This window comes from Phacochoerus africanus, chromosome 8 (genome assembly GCF_016906955.1).
Source record: "Phacochoerus africanus isolate WHEZ1 chromosome 8, ROS_Pafr_v1, whole genome shotgun sequence".
NCBI classification, from domain to species: Eukaryota; Metazoa; Chordata; class Mammalia; order Artiodactyla; family Suidae; genus Phacochoerus; species Phacochoerus africanus.
Window position 1 is genome coordinate 56,025,791 of NC_062551.1, and position 19,091 is coordinate 56,044,881.

The following is a 19,091-nucleotide window of genomic DNA, read 5'->3' on the forward strand; positions in this document are numbered from 1 at the left end:
TCTTCCTGATTCTACTGTGGATGGATGTCCACGCTGACAGGGGAGGTTTGGAGACCAGAAACTCAGGGTGTGAACCAGGTAACGTCTGGGTCCTGAGAGGATCAGCCCCTTGATTGGGCTGGGGATGGAGAGAGAGGAGCAGCGGGGAGGGGAGGGCTGACGTAGGACCAAAAGCAGACTCAGGGTAGGAGATGGGGGGGTGGCACTTCAGAAACAATGAGGCACTCCTTGGGGGGTGTAGACCACAGTCGTGTTTTATTTCCTGTATCATATGATGCTTGGACATCTTACAAAACGTACCAGCCTGGGAAGGACGCCGCCTCCCAGGGTCAGCCAATTCTTAGAGACAGAAAAGGGCCCTGCCAGGAGCTCACCTTTCAGCTGCAAACCAACCAATCCTTAGCCCATAACCCTCAACCATTCTCCTTAACTACCCCTCCCACCACCAAGATCCTATTTCCCTTCTCTAAATCCTTCCTGAACTGGTAGCAGTCTACTCAAGACCATCGTCAGAGCCCCAAACCCACCAGGCTTATTCAAACTAGCACATCCCAATGTATTTTGCCTGCCCAGCCTTGCCTTTCCATGGAAACCCCAGGAAAGCCTTCCTGGCACCTGCTCCTTCTGCCTCAGCAACACCTGGTGCTTCCCCCTGGGGCCCTGCCCAGCGGGCTATGCCACCTGCTCCTGGAACACATACGAAATAAAAGTCTCCTTTCACTGGGATAGACTCTACAGCATCACACAGGTGCCTCCTCAAATTCAAAGCTCATGGGTGCAAAGGAGATAAGGTTTGCATTGAGCGATTCCAGGAAGAAGCTGACTGCAATGTCCTCTCCTGTGTGTCTTCTGGGCGCCTCGTCCTCACGGAACCCTGTCTTGAGAAGCAGGGAGGCTCAGTCCTGCCTCTCAGCACTGCTGCCTAGTGGCCTCCACACCTGCAGAGGAACCAGGCCAGGTCAGAGACTCGGACACTTTAGCTCCAGGCAGGACGGGACAGTTCAGCCCCGCCTGGAACACAGGGGCCCGTCATCAGACTTCCCATGAGAGGCGCAGGTCCGCTCACCTGGTGTAGTACATCCAGGTGAGGCCATAGGCGAGGAAGAAACCAAGCCCCATCAGGGCCCCTCTGATCAGGGTGAGGACCAGGGGCCAGGAGCCCTGCTGCTCCTCAGTCACACAGCTGCAGGAAGGGGGGCTTCCTGGGGAAGGGTCGAGGGGGTGAAGTTCTGGCCCCAGGCCCCAGCCCCTCCCACAGCCCAGACACCTGACCCCGCTGCCCCCAGCCCCCACACCTGTCCTGCAACTCACTCTGCACAGAGAGGTGGAAGGAAACCTGCTGGGAGCCCAGTGGGTTCTGAGCTTGGCAGGTGAATTCCCCTCCATCATCAGCCCCCACGTGCGGCAGTTCCAGGACCCCGGGTGCTGAGGGCTGCGAGGGGCGAGGAGCTCTTCCCTCCCGGGACCAGCTCATCACGGCAGGGGGGTTGCTGTCAGCCCCACAGACCAGGCGCAGGGACTGGCCCTCCAGGACCGGCAGTGATGTGCCATTCAGGTCTGGGTGAGAGACACACGGCAATTTCAGTGGAGCTGGGTGACAGGGCTGTCTCTCCCTCCCTCTCCCCCCAGAGCCAGAGGTGGGAAGATGGGCCATGTGACAAGTGGCAGGGTGGCTTAATCGAAGCTGAAGAGGCGACGGCCCTCGTGGTCAGGTCAGGAGACCAGGGACAAAACGGGAGCTGGTTCTGAGGCTGGCAGGATGCTGAGAAGTGGACAGGCAGCGGGAGGGAAGATGTGTCAAGAATGAGGCAGCTGGAGTTCCGGCTGTGGCTCAGCGGGTTAAGAACCTGACTAGTACCCATGAGGATCCCTGGCCTCACTCAGTGGGTTAAGGACCTGGCGTTGCTGTGAGCTGTGGTGTACATCGCAGACATGGCTTGGATCTGGCATGGCTGTGTCTCAGGTGTAGGCTGGCAGCCACAGTGCTGATTCAACCCCTAGCCTGGGAACCTCCATACGCTCCGGGTGTGGCCCTAAAAAGACCACACACACAACAAAATGAGAGTCTGGCTGATGAGCAGGAAGGCACCTGTGTCCACACCTTGGCTGGGAGGACGGGAGCACCAAAGACAGGGTACCAGTGGGAGAGAGGGTAGGGTCAGGGATGTTGGAGCCCTGCGGGCCGGGCTGAGGGAGTTGGGCTTTGCTCCGGGGTCACTGGAGAGCAGTGGAAGCCCATGAGTAGGGGAAGCACAGAATCAGCCCTGACTCTGGGAAGACCGTCCTGGGGCCATGTGGGGCCTGGCCCAAAGATTACACAGGAGGCAGGGAGGCTGAGGGGGAGGCTGACATCCAGGATGAGACTGGAGCTGGATCTGGGGCCCAGGGCAGAGAAAGAGGAAGTGATGTGAGAAGTGAAGTCTCAGTGACTCATGGGCAGATCTGGTGAGAAAGGGCCTGTGGAGACTGATGTTCCCACCACACCCAGGTCAAGTCAGGGCTGGGGGCATCAGCGAGGGGTGCTTAATGTGCAGCATGTAGTCAGATGTATAAAGCACAGAGAAGCATCAAGATAGGGTCAGGATCGGGACAGGGCTGCAGGTGGAGACCAGGGATGGGATGAAGATTCCCAGGAACAGGACTGGGCAGAGAGACTAGAATGGGGTCCAGGGTGGAGCCATGGGGGGTGGGAACGCAGAGGGCTCCTGGCAAAGGTGATGGGATCAGAGGTGAAAGAGGGCACCTGTCAGGAGGCGGGGACAGACAGAAATTTAAAAACAGAGCAGAACCTCAAGCAGTCTATCTCAGAGACATGGAGAGTGGAACGCTGGTGGCCAGAGGCTGCGGGGCAGGGCATGGGGAGCTCAAGTCTGATGGCTCCAGAAAGGCAAGATGTAAAGATATCTACACGTTGGTTCCACAACCCCGTGGACAACTTTTCCCACGGCTCAGTGGTACCATTAAATACGGTAGAGGTGGTCGGTTTCATCTGAGGTGTGTTTTCTCCCAATTCCAATAAAATTAAAAACTGAAGTCAAGGAAAGAGAGCAGCCAAATGTGATACTGGGCCCCTGGATATGAGCCATTGGTGAGCGGGTGGGGGAAGGGGCGGAGCAGGGGAGGCGGGGGCGGGGGGGAGCGAGCGACTGAGCCCTGAGCCCTGAGCCCTGAGCTGGCAAAGACCTGCTCCCATCACCGCCCCAGAGAAGAGACCATCTTTCTTACCTGTGACTTTTTCCTGGAACATTCTGGTCGTCATCAGCTTTGGCGCGTCTGGGAAGGGAAAGGAGGCAGAGGGCGATGGGGCGGGGACTCTGTCCTTTCCCCCAGGAGCTGCCTAAGTGGAAGGGACGCGGCTTTATCCCCCCCCTGTTCTAATTCGGGGGTCCGCACCCTGGGTCCCCCGCCATACCTGTCCCCCCATCTCCTCTGGGAGACCCCTGCCAGGACTGGACCTTCCTCCTGCCCACACCTGCCCTCGGGGACCAAGCCGGCCCCCCACACTCACAGGAGACATTGAGCTGGATGGTTCTCTCCGTGGTCACCTGAGCTCCTTGGAGTTTCACCTGACAGGTGAGGTTGGTGCCATGGTCCTGGGGTCTCGGGGTGAGGGTGAGCACCGAGGAGCCAAGGGCCTCTGGGTCCACAGCATCAAGGGCGGCCCCCGCCCAGGAGAAATGGACAAGCCTTCCCCCATCACAGACTGGCGGCAGAGAGCAGGTCAGGTTTGTGGGGCGGCCAGACTCCAGAGGCTCCAGAAAGTGGATGTCGGGTTTCTCTGTCAGGGCTGAGGAGGAGAGAGGGGTGGGCACCCAGAGCGGGACCCTGAGAGGGACCAGTGCCTCAGGGCCAGAGCTCACCCCGGGTCCCGGATCTCCCCTGCACCCCCAAACCCCGAGACCTGGAGCAGGGAGAGGTCCTATGTCCCAGTGCTGTTCTAATTCGGGGGTCCGCACCCTGGGTCCCCCGCCATACCTGTCACCTGCACCTTCAGCTTCTTATCTGTGTAAGTGTGTTTTACTCTGTTTCCTTCCTCCAGCCGGAGGACGTAGACCCCCGTGTCACTCATCCTGGCGTCTCTGATGCTCAGGGAGCAGTCCTTGTTCTGGGGATCCCCAGAGAGTTGGAATCGGTCCCGAGTCTGTGGGTTTCACTGGTCTGTGTGGGTTGTTTGTGGCCACAGGCTCACCGACGAGGGTGTTATCCCCTTCCCGGAACCAGTAGATGAAGAGTTTGCCCAGGGGAAGACCAGTAACTCCAGGAGAAGGAGAAGGAGCAGGTCACATGGACACCCAGGCACTCCTGCACCGCCACGGATTCCTGCACTTGGAGCCAGAAACCTTGATCCTGCTGCAGGGACCCTGGGGGACACAGAGGCTCCGCTCCAGCTCCAGCACCCCCACCCCTTGCTTAACCCCACCCCCCCTCGTGCTGCCCCCCTTGCCCCCACCCCATCCCACCCCCTCCCCAGCCCACTCACCCCCCCACAGCAGGAGCAGCAGCAGCAGCCAGCAGGGGCACCATGTCCGCCTCGGCCAGGGCAGGGCCCAGTCCAGGCCCCTCTGTCAGGGACAGGAACGCCCTGAATGTGGGGAGGGACCCGGGAGGCCCCAACAGGAAGCCAGAGGGTGACAGAGTGACAGGCAGCTGTGGCCTGGCACAGAAGGGGAACTTGGACACCACAGGTCGTGGGGGTGCGATGTGGGCGGAGAAATCATGCTGGTCCCACCCTGTCCCCTGCCCCCCTCCGTGGCAGGGGACTCTGCGGAGGTCCCCGGAGTTTGGGAGGTTTCTCCGGGGGTGGCTGTGGAAGCGATGGCTTTGCAGATGAGGGTGAAGCCAGCAGTCGGGATCCCGGAGAGGCCTGGGCATCCGAGAAGAGACAGGGGGTCTAGACCTGCGGATCCCACGAGACACCCCCCCGGCCCAGACCGAGACCGAGAAACACGGACCATCCTGGACAAGAATAGTTACAATTTTCTCACACCTATTCAAGTTCGGGGCAGGAAAGACGTTTGCAGACCCCCAGAGTGGAGGGGCGGAGCCCAGGAGGGGAAGCAGAGCATTAAAGGCTCCTTTGCTCCGAAGGGTTTTGGGACCATGGAAAACAGAGGTGTTGGTCTTCCTGGAACTGAGGGGTCTTATGGGACCAGGCTTGGAGCGCGGGCCGTGCACATCGGGGAGGGGGAGGGAAAGGGAGACCCTCACCCCGTTCTGTGGGACCCCAGAAGGCTGGACCTCACACAGAAGCACAAGTCAGCATCCCTCCCTCAGCACCGCCTTTTTTCAAAGCCCCATGCAGGGCTCAAGCCTTGTGTGGAAATAACCTGTCATCTGAGTGCTCCTTAGGGAAGAAACTTCATAAAGTTTCCAAATTTGACACTGATATTTTTTTTTCTTTTTTTTCTTTTTTTGCTTCTTAGGACCGCACCCAAGGCATATGGAGGTTCCCAGGCTAGGGGTCCAATCGGAGGAGCTACACCTGCCAGCCTACACCACAGCCCCAGCAAGGCAGGATGCGAGCCGTGTCTGCAATCTACACCGCAGCTCGCGGCAATGCCTGATCCTTAACCCACTGAGCGGGGCAGGGATCGAACCCACAACCTCATGGTTCCTAGTCGGATTCGTTTTCCCTCTGTGCCATGACTGGCACTCCAACAATGACCCTTAAACACTTTAGACCCTCCAGGGACAAGTTGTAGGACTGAAAGAAAGTTTCTTTTACACGTACATAAAATAATACATAATTTTTACTTTCTCAATCTCACCAGTGGACATACTGTATCCTTCTATTTCAGATCTAAAATGCTTATAGTTAATATGGTCTTCGTATACTATTAATACTTACTCATATCCACAATTATTCTCCCGTAAAGAGGCCGAGAGGATCAGCCCCAAAGTGTGGGGAATGTGTGTTTGCAGGTATGACAGACAGATATGCTGACTACTAATAAAAACTCTCTGTCGCCTTCTGAATTGTCTTACGTTTTGATTTTGAGCATTTCAGCTTTTGCGATGGATGAAATGTGTTTTCTCCTTTCACCGGAAACTCATGTGGGAGTTTCCTTGTGGCTTAGCGGGTTAGGATCCAGCATGGCCACTCTAGCAGCTGGAGGGGATGGGGCTGCTGTGGTGTGAGTTCCATCCCTGGCCTGGCAAATTCCACATACCCTGACCAAAAAAATAAAGGAACGGAAGTTTAAAAGATTATACATTTGAAAAAAGAAATGCATATGCGTGCCAGAGATACTACGACTTTTAAGAAATATATATATATATGTGCATGTATGTGCCCTTCATCCACAGTTCCTGGCTCCCAGCTCCCAGCAACTTTGGGATTTTCTGGTTCTCAGGAATTTCTCCTGGGAACATCTTTTGTTACAATCCTTGCTTCTTGTTCTCAGTTCCCGAAACCCTTCAGGGCCAAAAGGGTGAAGTGGGTGTCCCATGGTGTTTCTGCCGAGTTATATTGCGTTCAGGTGACTTTTTTTTTTTTTCTGCAGAGGGATCTCATGTGCATAAATGTCAGGCTCCAGGCACCCAGTGGTGGCCCTGGCTGGGGTCCAGATGAACGAGAGGTAACCAGTGACAGCCCCTCGACCCTCATACATTGCAGCGAATGTTGCTGGACAAGGCAGGGACTCCAGAAGGCCAGATGCATGAGGTTGTGTAGCCTCCACTCCCAATTCACTGGCCAATCTAGTGAATCTCAAGCTGGGATGATCAAAAACAAACAAACAAACAAACAAAAACTAAGAAACAAGAAACAAGCGTTGGTGAGCAGATGCAATGAGGGGAACCTTAGTACTCTGTTGGTGGGAATGTGAACTGGTGCAGTCACTCTGGAACACAGCATGGAGGTTCCTCAAAACTAAAAACAGAACAACCAAGCACTTCCCCTCCCGTATGCATCTTAAAGAAAACGAACACAACAACTGGAAAAGGTCTATGCGCCCCCAGGTTCCTGGCAGCATTATTCACAAGCGCTAAGGCGTGGGAGACCACCTCCAGGCTGAATGGAGGGGAGGGATGAGTGAGGAACATGCAGTGCTAGTGTGTATGCGAACGGAGTGTTTTTCAGTCTTGAGAGAGAAGGAAATCCTGCTTTTGCAACACATGGATGGAACACGAGGGCCTTATGCTAAGTGAAATAAGCTGGGCAGAGAAAGAGAAATCCGTACGATCTCATGCATAGGTGGATTCTTAAAAAAATCAAAACTGAAATAAACTCATGGATACAGAGGATCGATGGGTGGTTTCCACAGGTAGAGAGTTGGGTTCTGGGTAAAAGTGGTCAAAAAGTACAACTTTCTAGTGGGGCAAGTGAGGCCCTAAAAAAATAAAACGAAATAAATGTAAGTAACATATGGAGCTCCTATGTGGAGCTCACCTTGTGTCTTCATCGGAAAGTGACCATCTAAAGAAAATCTCTCCCTGTGTACCGAGAGATATGGTCAAGACTCCTCTGGCCTTTGTCCCACGGACACCAGAGGCAGCTCTCAAACTGGAGATTTCAGATTGCCTGGGGAGAGCCTCATTCCCCTCAGCCCACACACTCTGTCCTGTATGTTGGGAGTCAGAATGAGATGGGGAGGTGAGAGGGGAGGAAATCGCAGCCAGAAGCCATCAGGCAGAGGCAGAAGGGCCAAAGTGGAAATCTTCCCATAACCTGTGCCAGGAAAGAGGGGCACCAAGGTCAGGCTGGCCCCCCTCCGGGTCACAATGCCCATCCTAATAAAAGCAAAATAGCCCAAGGGAGTGAATGGGTTATTTGCAGCAACAACTATTTTCACACTCGAGAAGACTTACTCATTTCATATCAGTGAAAGGAGGAGGTATATCATACACCTATTTTTCTTTCTTTTCTTTTCTTTCTTTTTTTTTTTTTTTTTTTGTCCTTTTAGGGCCACACATGGCATGTGGAGCTTCCCAGGCTGGGGGTTGAATCAGAGCTACAGCTGCCAACCTACACCACAGCAACACCAGATCTGAGCCCCATCTGCGACCTACACTGCAGCTCAGAGCAATGCTGGATCCTCAACCCACGGAGCAAGGGCAGGGGTTGAACCTGCATGCTCATAGATCCTAGTCTGATTCATTTCCTCTGAGCTACAATGAAAACTCCTCATAGATCTATTTTTAAAACAAGTTAATAATAATACCTTTATTGAGGTGGTAGTCACATGACATGAAAATACTAACGATTATTTCGGATGTATAAACTCTTGGAGGATGAGGTGAAGAGGAAACTACAATGACGTGGGTGAGAAAATGAACCAGGAGGCTCCCCCTTGTGGAGGAGAGAGAAAGCACTGGTGAAAGCTATAGACCCCATGATGGTGGGATGAGGATTTGGGAGATGGCCTCCTGGCCCCAGCAGTGTGGGTTCTGGAGAAAGACATCCGGGAAAAGACTTTCTATGGCGAGAATGAATGGTGAGTTTTTGCAACATGAGACCTAGTATCTGATTTAAGCTGCTTCCTGTCCTGAAGGACCATTTTCTCCTGATGTCCCCCAAACCTCAGTGAAGAGTATTACACAAGACACACTTGTATTTAGTGATGGGGAAATGCAGGGAAGCGATCTATCAGCAAGAAACGCTCTAAAAAACACTCCCATGGGGGACTTCCCGTCGTGGCTCAGTGGCTAACAAATCCAACTAGGAACCACGAGGGTGTGGGTTCAACCCCTGGCCTCACTCAGTGGGTTAAGGATCCGGCGTTGCTGTGAGTTGTGGTGTAGGTCGCAGACGTGGCTCGGATCCCGTGTTGCTGTGGCTGTGGTGTAGGCCAGTGGCTACAGCTCTGATTAGACCCCTAGCCTGGGAACCTCCATATGCCATGGGTGGGGCCCTAGAAAAGGCAAAAATCCAAAAAATAAAAATAAAAAAAAAAACATAAGCGCTCCCATGGACAAGCACAGGCAAAAGAACAAAATACCCAGGAATAAATTTTAACAAGGAGGAGAGAGATCCGTACTCTGAAAATGATAAAATGCTGATGAAAGGAATTGAAGAAGACACAAAGAAATGGAAATATATACCACGCTCTTAGATGCGAAGAATTCGTATTGATAAAATACCCACTCACCCAGCCCAATCTACAGATTCAATGCAACCCCTATCAAAATACTCAGAGCATTTGACAGAACTAGAAGGAAGAGTCCTCAAATCTGTGTGGAGCCACCGAAGACCCCAAAGAGCCAAAGCAACCTTGAGAAAGCAGAACAAATCTGGATGTATCCCATGCCCCGATTCAAACCATGCTACGAAGCTACAGTAATTCATAATCAATAGTACTGCGGTTGTTTCAGAGTTCCCATCATGACCCACTGGGTAATGAATCTGACCAATATCCATGAGGATGAGGGTTCAATCCTTGGCCTTGCTCAGTGGGTTAAGAATCCAGGATTGCTGTGAGCTGTGGTGTAGGTACCCGGGTTGCTATCGCTGTGGTGTAGGCCAGCAGGTGCAGCTCCAACTGGGATCCCCAGCCTGGGAACTTCCATATGTTGCTGGTGCGGCTGTAAAAAGACTAAAGACAAGACAAAAAAACCAAAAACAGGAGTTCCCGTCGTGGCGCAGTGGTTAATGAATCCGATTAGGAACCATGAGGTTGTGGGTTCGATCCCTGCCCTTGCTCAGTGGGTTAACGATCCGGCGTTGCCGTGAGCTGTGATGTAGGTTGCAGACGCGGCTCGGATCCCGCATGGCTGTGGCTCTGGCGTAGGCCGGTGGCTACATCTCCGATTGGACCCCTAGCCTGGGAACCTCCATATGCCGCAGGAGCGGCCCAAAGAAATAGCAAAAAGACAAGAAAAAAAAAAAAAAACAGTGAACAAACAAGGAGACTTTATTGAAATAGTACAACCCAAATATTGGCAAAATTAAGGGATAATTATGCTCCAGAAATTCCCACAGAGACGCTAAAAGGTAAGGTGCATTTTATATTACTACGTCACTCAGAAAATACATAAATAAGAAAATGTGACATTTTCAGAACTCCTGTTGTGACTCAGCAGGTGAAGAATCCAATGATTAGATAATCGAGGATTCAGGTTCAACCCCTGGCCTCGCTCAGTGGGTTAAGGATCTGGTGTTGTCGGGAGCTGTGATGTAGGTTGAAGAATCGGCTAGGATCTGGCGTTGCTGTGGCTGTGGTGTAGGCCAGCAGCTGTGGCCCTGATTCCACCCCTAGCCCAGGAAGGAACCTCCATATGCCACAGGTGTGACCCGAAAAAGAAAAAAAATGTGGCATTTTACACAAATTATGAGGAGGCAGGTGACTTAAAACTAAAAAAGACAAGCTGTCTTCCTGATTCTACTGTGGATGGATGTCCACGCTGACAGGGGAGGTTTGGAGACCAGAAACTCAGGGTGTGAACCAGGTAACGTCTGGGTCCTGAGAGGATCAGCCCCTTGATTGGGCTGGGGATGGAGAGAGAGGAGCAGCGGGGAGGGGAGGGCTGACGTAGGACCAAAAGCAGACTCAGGGTAGGAGATGGGGGGTGGGTGGCACTTCAGAAACAATGAGGCACTCCTTGGGGGTGTAGACCACAGTCGTGTTTTATTTCCTGTATCATATGATGCTTGGACATCTTACAAAACGTACCAGCCTGGGAAGGACGCCGCCTCCCAGGGTCAGCCAATTCTTAGAGACAGAAAAGGGCCCTGCCAGGAGCTCACCTTTCAGCTGCAAACCAACCAATCCTTAGCCCATAACCCTCAACCATTCTCCTTAACTACCCCTCCCACCACCAAGATCCTATTTCCCTTCTCTAAATCCTTCCTGAACTGGTAGCAGTCTACTCAAGACCATCGTCAGAGCCCCAAAACCCACCAGGCTTATTCAAACTAGCACATCCAATGTATTTTGCCTGCCCAGCCTTGCCTTTCCATGGAAACCCCAGGAAAGCCTTCCTGGCACCTGCTCCTTCTGCCTCAGCAACACCTGGTGCTTCCCCCTGGGGCCCTGCCCAGCGGGCTATGCCACCTGCTCCTGGAACACATACGAAATAAAAGTCTCCTTTCACTGGGATAGACTCTACAGCATCACACAGGTGCCTCCTCAAATTCAAAGCTCATGGGTGCAAAGGAGATAAGGTTTGCATTGAGCGATTCCAGGAAGAAGCTGACTGCAATGTCCTCTCCTGTGTGTCTTCTGGGCGCCTCGTCCTCACGGAACCCTGTCTTGAGAAGCAGGGAGGCTCAGTCCTGCCTCTCAGCACTGCTGCCTAGTGGCCTCCACACCTGCAGAGGAACCAGGCCAGGTCAGAGACTCGGACACTTTAGCTCCAGGCAGGACGGGACAGTTCAGCCCCGCCTGGAACACAGGGGCCCGTCATCAGACTTCCCATGAGAGGCGCAGGTCCGCTCACCTGGTGTAGTACATCCAGGTGAGGCCATAGGCGAGGAAGAAACCAAGCCCCATCAGGGCCCCTCTGATCAGGGTGAGGACCAGGGGCCAGGAGCCCTGCTGCTCCTCAGTCACACAGCTGCAGGAAGGGGGGCTTCCTGGGGAAGGGTCGAGGGGGTGAAGTTCTGGCCCCAGGCCCCAGCCCCTCCCACAGCCCAGACACCTGACCCCGCTGCCCCCAGCCCCCACACCTGTCCTGCAACTCACTCTGCACAGAGAGGTGGAAGGAAACCTGCTGGGAGCCCAGTGGGTTCTGAGCTTGGCAGGTGAATTCCCCTCCATCATCAGCCCCCACGTGCGGCAGTTCCAGGACCCCGGGTGCTGAGGGCTGCGAGGGGCGAGGAGCTCTTCCCTCCCGGGACCAGCTCATCACGGCAGGGGGGTTGCTGTCAGCCCCACAGACCAGGCGCAGGGACTGGCCCTCCAGGACCCGGCAGTGATGTGCCATTCAGGTCTGGGTGAGAGGACACACGGCAATTTCAGTGGAGCTGGGTGACAGGGCTGTCTCTCCCTCCCTCTCCCCCAGAGCCAGAGGTGGGAAGATGGGCCATGTGACAAGTGGCAGGGTGGCTTAATCGAAGCTGAAGAGGCGACGGCCCTCGTGGTCAGGTCAGGAGACCAGGGACAAAACGGGAGCTGGTTCTGAGGCTGGCAGGATGCTGAGAAGTGGACAGGCAGCGGGAGGGAAGATGTGTCAAGAATGAGGCAGCTGGAGTTCCGGCTGTGGCTCAGCGGGTTAAGAACCTGACTAGTACCCATGAGGATCCCTGGCCTCACTCAGTGGGTTAAGGACCTGGCGTTGCTGTGAGCTGTGGTGTACATCGCAGACATGGCTTGGATCTGGCATGGCTGTGTCTCAGGTGTAGGCTGGCAGCCACAGTGCTGATTCAACCCCTAGCCTGGGAACCTCCATACGCTCCGGGTGTGGCCCTAAAAAGACCACACACACAACAAAATGAGAGTCTGGCTGATGAGCAGGAAGGCACCTGTGTCCACACCTTGGCTGGGAGGACGGGAGCACCAAAGACAGGGTACCATTGGGAGAGAGGGTAGGGTCAGGGATGTTGGAGCCCTGCGGGCCGGGCTGAGGGAGTTGGGCTTTGCTCCGGGGTCACTGGAGAGCAGTGGAAGCCCATGAGTAGGGGAAGCACAGAATCAGCCCTGACTCTGGGAAGACCGTCCTGGGGCCATGTGGGGCCTGGCCCAAAGATTACACAGGAGGCAGGGAGGCTGAGGGGGAGGCTGACATCCAGGATGAGACTGGAGCTGGATCTGGGGCCCAGGGCAGAGAAAGAGGGAAGTGATGTGAGAAGTGAAGTCTCAGTGACTCATGGGCAGATCTGGTGAGAAAGGGCCTGTGGAGACTGATGTTCCCACACACCCAGGTCAAGTCAGGGCTGGGGGCATCAGCGAGGGGTGCTTAATGTGCAGCATGTAGTCAGATGTATAAAGCACAGAGAAGCATCAAGATAGGGTCAGGATCGGGACAGGGCTGCAGGTGGAGACCAGGGATGGGATGAGATTCCCAGGAACAGGACTGGGCAGAGAGACTAGAATGGGGTCCAGGGTGGAGCCATGGGGGGTGGGAACGCAGAGGGCTCCTGGCAAAGGTGATGGGATCAGAGGTGAAAGAGGGCACCTGTCAGGAGGCGGGGACAGACAGAAATTTAAAAACAGAGCAGAACCTCAAAGCAGTCTATCTCAGAGACATGGAGAGTGGAACGCTGGTGCCAGAGGCTGCGGGGCAGGGCATGGGGAGCTCAAGTCTGATGGCTCCAGAAAGGCAAGATGTAAAGATATCTACACGTTGGTTCCACAACCCCGTGGACAACTTTTCCCACGGCTCAGTGGTACCATTAATACGGTAGAGGTGGTCGGTTTCATCTGAGGTGTGTTTTTCTCCCCAATTCCAAATAAAATTAAAAACTGAAGTCAAGGAAGAGAGCAGCCAAATGTGATACTGGGCCCCTGGATATGAGCCATTGGTGAGCGGGTGGGGAAGGGGCGGAGCAGGGGATGCGGGGGCGGGGGGGAGCGAGCGACTGAGCCCTGAGCCCTGAGCCCTGAGCTGGCAAAGACCTGCTCCCATCACCGCCCCAGAGAAGAGACCATCTTTCTTACCTGTGACTTTTTCCTGGAACATTCTGGTCGTCATCAGCTTTGGCGCGTCTGGGAAGGGAAAGGAGGCAGAGGGCGATGGGGCGGGGACTCTGTCTTTCCCCAGGAGCTGCCTAAGTGGAAGGGACGCGGCTTTATCCCCCCCTGTTCTAATTCGGGGGTCCGCACCCTGGGTCCCCCGCCATACCTGTCCCCCCATCTCCTCTGGGAGACCCCTGCCAGGACTGGACCTTCCTCCTGCCACACCTGCCCTCGGGGACCAAGCCGGCCCCCCACACTCACAGGAGACATTGAGCTGGATGGTTCTCTCCGTGGTCACCTGAGCTCCTTGGAGTTTCACCTGACAGGTGAGGTTGGTGCCATGGTCCTGGGGTCTCGGGGTGAGGGTGAGCACCGAGGAGCCAAGGGCCTCTGGGTCCACAGCATCAAGGGCGGCCCCCGCCCAGGAGAAATGGACAAGCCTTCCCCCATCACAGACTGGCGCAGAGAGCAGGTCAGGTTTGTGGGGCGGCCAGACTCCAGAGGCTCCAGAAAGTGGATGTCGGGTTTCTCTGTCAGGGCTGAGGAGGAGAGAGGGGTGGGCACCCAGAGCGGGACCCTGAGAGGGACCAGTGCCTCAGGGCCAGAGCTCACCCCGGGTCCCGGATCTCCCCTGCACCCCCAAACCCCGAGACCTGGAGCAGGGAGAGGGTCCTATGTCCCAGTGCTGTTCTAATTCGGGGGTCCGCACCCTGGGTCCCCCCGCCATACCTGTCACCTGCCCTTCAGCTTCTTATCTGTGTAAGTGTGTTTTACTCTGTTTCCCTTCCTCCAGCCGGGAGGACGTAGACCCCCGTGTCACTCATCCTGGCGTCTCTGATGCTCAGGGAGCAGTCCTTGTTCTGGGGATCCCCAGAGAGTTGGAATCGGTCCCCGAGTCTGTGGGTTCCACTGGTCTGTGTGGGTTGTTTGTGGCCACAGGCTCACCGACGAGGGTGTTATCCCTTCCCGGAACCAGTAGATGAAGAGTTGCCCAGGGGAAGACCTAGTAACTCCAGGAGAAGGAGAAGGAGCAGGTCACATGGACACCCAGGCCACTCCTGCAACCGCCACGGATTCCTGCACTTGGAGCCAGAAACCTTGATCCTGCTGCAGGGACCCTGGGGGACACAGAGGGCTCCGCTCCAGCTCCAGCACCCCCACCCCTTGCTTAACCCCCACCCCCCTCGTGCTGCCCCCCTTGCCCCCACCCCATCCCACCCCCTCCCCAGCCCACTCACCCCCCCACAGCAGGAGCAGCAGCAGCAGCAGCAGGGGCACATGTCCGCCTCGGCCAGGGCAGGGCCCAGTCCAGGCCCCTCTGTCAGGGACAGGAACGCCCTGAATGTGGGGAGGGACCCGGGAGGCCCCAACAGGAAGCCAGAGGGTGACAGAGTGACAGGCAAGCTGTGGCCTGGGCACAGAAGGGGAACTTGGACACCACAGGTCGTGGGGGTGCGATGTGGGCGGAGAAATCATGCTGTCCCACCCTGTCCCCTGCCCCCCTCCGTGGCAGGGGACTCTGCGGAGGTCCCCGGAGTTTGGGAGGTTTCTCCGGGGTGGCTGTGGAAGCGATGGCTTTGCAGATGAGGGTGAAGCCAGCAGTCGGGATCCCGGAGAGGCCTGGGCATCCGAGAAGAGACAGGGGGTCTAGACCTGCGGATCCCACGAGACAACCCCCCCGGCCAGACCGAGACCGAGAAACACGGACCATCTGGACAAGAATAGTTACAATTTTCTCACACCTATTCAAGTTCGGGGCAGGAAAGACGTTTGCAGACCCCCAGAGTGGAGGGCGGAGCCCAGGAGGGGAAGCAGAGCATTAAAGGCTCCTTTGCTCCGAAGGGTTTTGGGACCATGGAAAAACAGAGGGTGTTGGTCTTCCTGGAACTGAGGGGTCTTATGGGACCAGGCTTGGAGCGCGGGCCGGCACATCGGGGAGGGGGAGGGAAAGGGAGACCCTCACCCCGTTCTGTGGGACCCCAGAAGGCTGACCTCACACAGAGAACACAAGTCAGCATCCCTCCCTCAGCACCGCCTTTTTTCAAGCCCCAGGCAGGGCTCAAGCCTTGTGTGGAAATAACCTGTCATCTGAGTGCTCCTTAGGGAAGAAAACTTCATAAGTTTTCCCAAATTTGACACTGATATTTTTTTTTCTTTTTTTCTTTTTTTGCTTCTTAGGACCGCACCCAAGGCATATGGAGGTTCCCAGGCTAGGGGTCCAATCGGAGGAGGCTACACCCTGCCAGCCTACACCACAGCCCCCAGCAAGGCAGGATGCGGAGCCGTGTCTGCAATCTACACCGCAGCTCGCGGCAATGCCTGATCCTTAACCCACTGAGCGGGGCAGGGATCGAACCCACAACCTCATGGTTCCTAGTCGGATTCGTTTCCTCTGTGCCATGACTGGCACTCCAACAATGACCTTAAACACTTTAGACCCTCCCAGGGACAAGTTGTAGGACTGAAAGAAAGTTTCTTTTACACGTACATAAAATAATACATAATTTTTACTTTCTCAATCTCACCAGTGGACATACTGTATCCTTCTATTTCAGATCTAAAATGCTTATAGTTAATATGTCTTCGTATACTATTAATACTACTCATATCCACAATTATTCTCCCGTAAAGAGGCCGAGAGGATCAGCCCCAAGTGTGGGGAATGTGTGTTTGCAGGTATGACAGACAGATATGCTGACTACTAATAAAAACTCTCTGTCGCCTTCTGAATTGTCTTACGTTTTGATTTTGAGCATTTCAGCTTTTGCGATGGATGAAATGTGTTTTCTCCTTTCACCGGAAACTCATGTGGGAGTTTCCTTGTGGCTTAGCGGGTTAAGGATCAGCATGGCCACTCTAGCAGCTGGAGGGGATGGGGCTGCTGTGGTGTGAGTTCCATCCCTGGCCTGGCAAATTCCACATACCCTGACCAAAAAAAATAAAGGAACGGAAGTTTAAAAGATTATACATTTGAAAAAAGAAATGCATATGCGTGCCAGAGATACTACGACTTTTAAGAAATATCTATATATATGTGCATGTATGTGGCCCTTCATCCACAGTCCTGGCTCCCAGCTCCCAGCAACTTTGGATTTTCTGGTTCTCAGGAATTTCTCCTGGGAACATCTTTTGTTACAATCCTTGCTTCTTGTTCTCAGTTCCCGAAACCCTTCAGGGCCAAAGGGTGAAGTGGGTGTCCCATTGTTGTTTCTGCCGAGTTTTATATTGCGTTCACGTGACTTTTTTTTTTTTTTCTGCAGAGGGATCTCATGTGCATAAATGTCAGGCTCCAGGCACCCAGTGGTGGCCCTGGCTGGGGGTCCAGATGAACGGAGAGGTAACCAGTGACAGCCCCTCGACCCTCATACATTGCAGCGAATGTTGCTGGACAAGGCAGGGACTCCAGAAGGCCAGATGCATGAGGTTGTGTAGCCTCCACTCCCAATTCCACTGGCCATCTAGTGAATTCAAGCTGGGATGATCAAAAACAAACAAACAAACAAAACAAAAAATAAGAAACCAAGAAACAAGCGTTGGTGAGCAGATGCAATGAGGGGAACCTTAGTACTCTGTTGGTGGGAATGTGAAACTGGTGCAGTCACTCTGGAACAACAGCATGGAGGTTCCTCAAAACTAAAACAGAACAACCAAGCACTTCCCCTCCGGTATGCATCTTAAAGAAAACGAACACCAACAACTGGAAAAGGTCTATGCGCCCCCAGGTTCCTGGCAGCATTATTCACAAGCGCTAAGGCGTGGAGACCACCTCCCAGGCTGATGGAGGGAGGGATGAGTGAGGAACATGCAGTGCTAGTGTGTATGCGAACGGAGTGTTTTTCAGTCTTGAGGAGAGAAGGAAATCCTGCTTTTGCAACACATGGATGGAAACACGAGGGCCTTATGCTAAGTGAAATAAGCTGGGCAGCGAAAGAGAAATCCGTACGATCTCATGCATAGGTGGATTCTTAAAAAAATCAAAACTGAAATAAACTCATGGATACAGAGGATCGATGGGTGGTTTCCACAGGTAGAGAGTTGGGTTCTGGGTAAAAGTGGTCAAAAAGTACAACTTTCTAGTGGGGCAAGTGAGGCCCTAAAAAATAAAACGAAATAAATGTAGTAAGTAACATATGGAGCTCCTATGTGGAGCTCACCTTGTGTCTTCATCGGAAAGTGACCATCTAAAGAAAATCTCTCCCCTGTGTACGAGAGATATGGTCAAGACTCCTCTGGCCTTTGTCCCACGGACACCAGAGGCAGCTCTCAAACTGGAGATTTCAGATTGCCTGGGGAGAGCCTCATTCCCTCAGCCCACACACTCTGTCCTGTATGTTGGGAGTCAGAATGAGATGGGGAGGTGAGAAGAGGGGAGGAAATCGCAGCCAGAAGCCATCAGGCAGAGGCAGAAGGGCCAAAGTGGAAATCTTCCCATAACCTGTGCCAGGAAAGAAGAGGGGCACCAAGGTCAGGCTGGCCCCCCTCCGGGTCACAATGCCCATCCTAATAAAAGCAAAATAGCCCAAGGGAGTGAATGGGTTATTTGCAGCAACAACTATTTTCACACTCGAGAAGACTTACTCATTTCATATCAGTGAAAGGAGGAGGTATATCATACACCTATTTTTCTTTCTTTTCTTTTCTTTCTTTTTTTTTTTTTTTTTTTGTCCTTTTAGGGCCACACATGGCATGTGGAGCTTCCCAGGCTGGGGGTTGAATCAGAGCTACAGCTGGCCAACCTACACCACAGCACCACCAGATCTGAGCCCCATCTGCGACCTACACTGCAGCTCAGAGCAATGCTGGATCCTCAACCCACGGAGCAAGGGCAGGGGTTGAACCTGCATGCTCATAGATCCTAGTCTGATTCATTTCCTCTGAGCTACAATGAAAACTCCTCATAGATCTATTTTTAAAACAAGTTAATAATAATACCTTTATTGAGGTGGTAGTCACATGACATGAAAATACTAACGATTATTTCGGATGTATAAACTCTTGGAGGATGAGGTGAAGAGGAGGAAACTACAATGACGTGGGTGAGAAATGAACCAGGAGGCTCCCCCTTGTGGAGGAGAGAGAAGAGAAAGCACTGGTGAAAGCTATAGACCCATGATGGTGGGATGAGGATTTGGGAGATGGCCTCCTGGCCCCAGCAGTGTGGGTTCTGGAGAAAGACATCCGGGAAAAGACTTTCTATGGCGAGAATGAATGGTGAGTTTTTTGCAACATGAGACCCTAGTATCTGATTTAAGCTGCTTCCTGTCCTGAAGGACCATTTTCTCCTGATGTCCCCCAAACCTCAGTGAAGAGTATTACACAAGACACACTTGTATTTAGTGATGGGGAAATGCAGGGAAGCGATCTATCAGCAAGAAACGCTCTAAAAACACTCCCATGGGGGACTTCCCGTCGTGGCTCAGTGGCTAACAAATCCACTAGGAACCACGAGGGTGTGGGTTTCAACCCTGGCCTCACTCAGTGGGTTAAGGATCCGGCGTTGCTGTGAGTTGTGGTGTAGGTCGCAGACGTGGCTCGGAT

The 19,091-nt window shown here is 53.8% G+C and overlaps 1 protein-coding gene and 1 pseudogene across 1 annotated transcript; both read right to left on the reverse strand.

Moving 5' to 3' along the window:
• Positions 1-228: 228 nt before the first annotated feature.
• LOC125133237 (sialic acid-binding Ig-like lectin 14) lies at positions 229-11,083 on the reverse strand. Its single transcript, XM_047791359.1, is given in 10 exon segments — positions 229-938; positions 1,067-1,202; positions 1,312-1,557; positions 3,226-3,273; positions 3,509-3,787; positions 3,976-4,147; positions 4,149-4,238; positions 4,240-4,361; positions 4,481-4,562; positions 11,057-11,083. Coding segments are annotated over 10 exon segments (1,218 nt in total). The 3' UTR covers positions 229-922.
• LOC125133239 (sialic acid-binding Ig-like lectin 14) lies at positions 10,867-16,088 on the reverse strand (annotated as a pseudogene).
• Between the last annotated feature and the right edge of the window lie 3,003 nt (positions 16,089-19,091).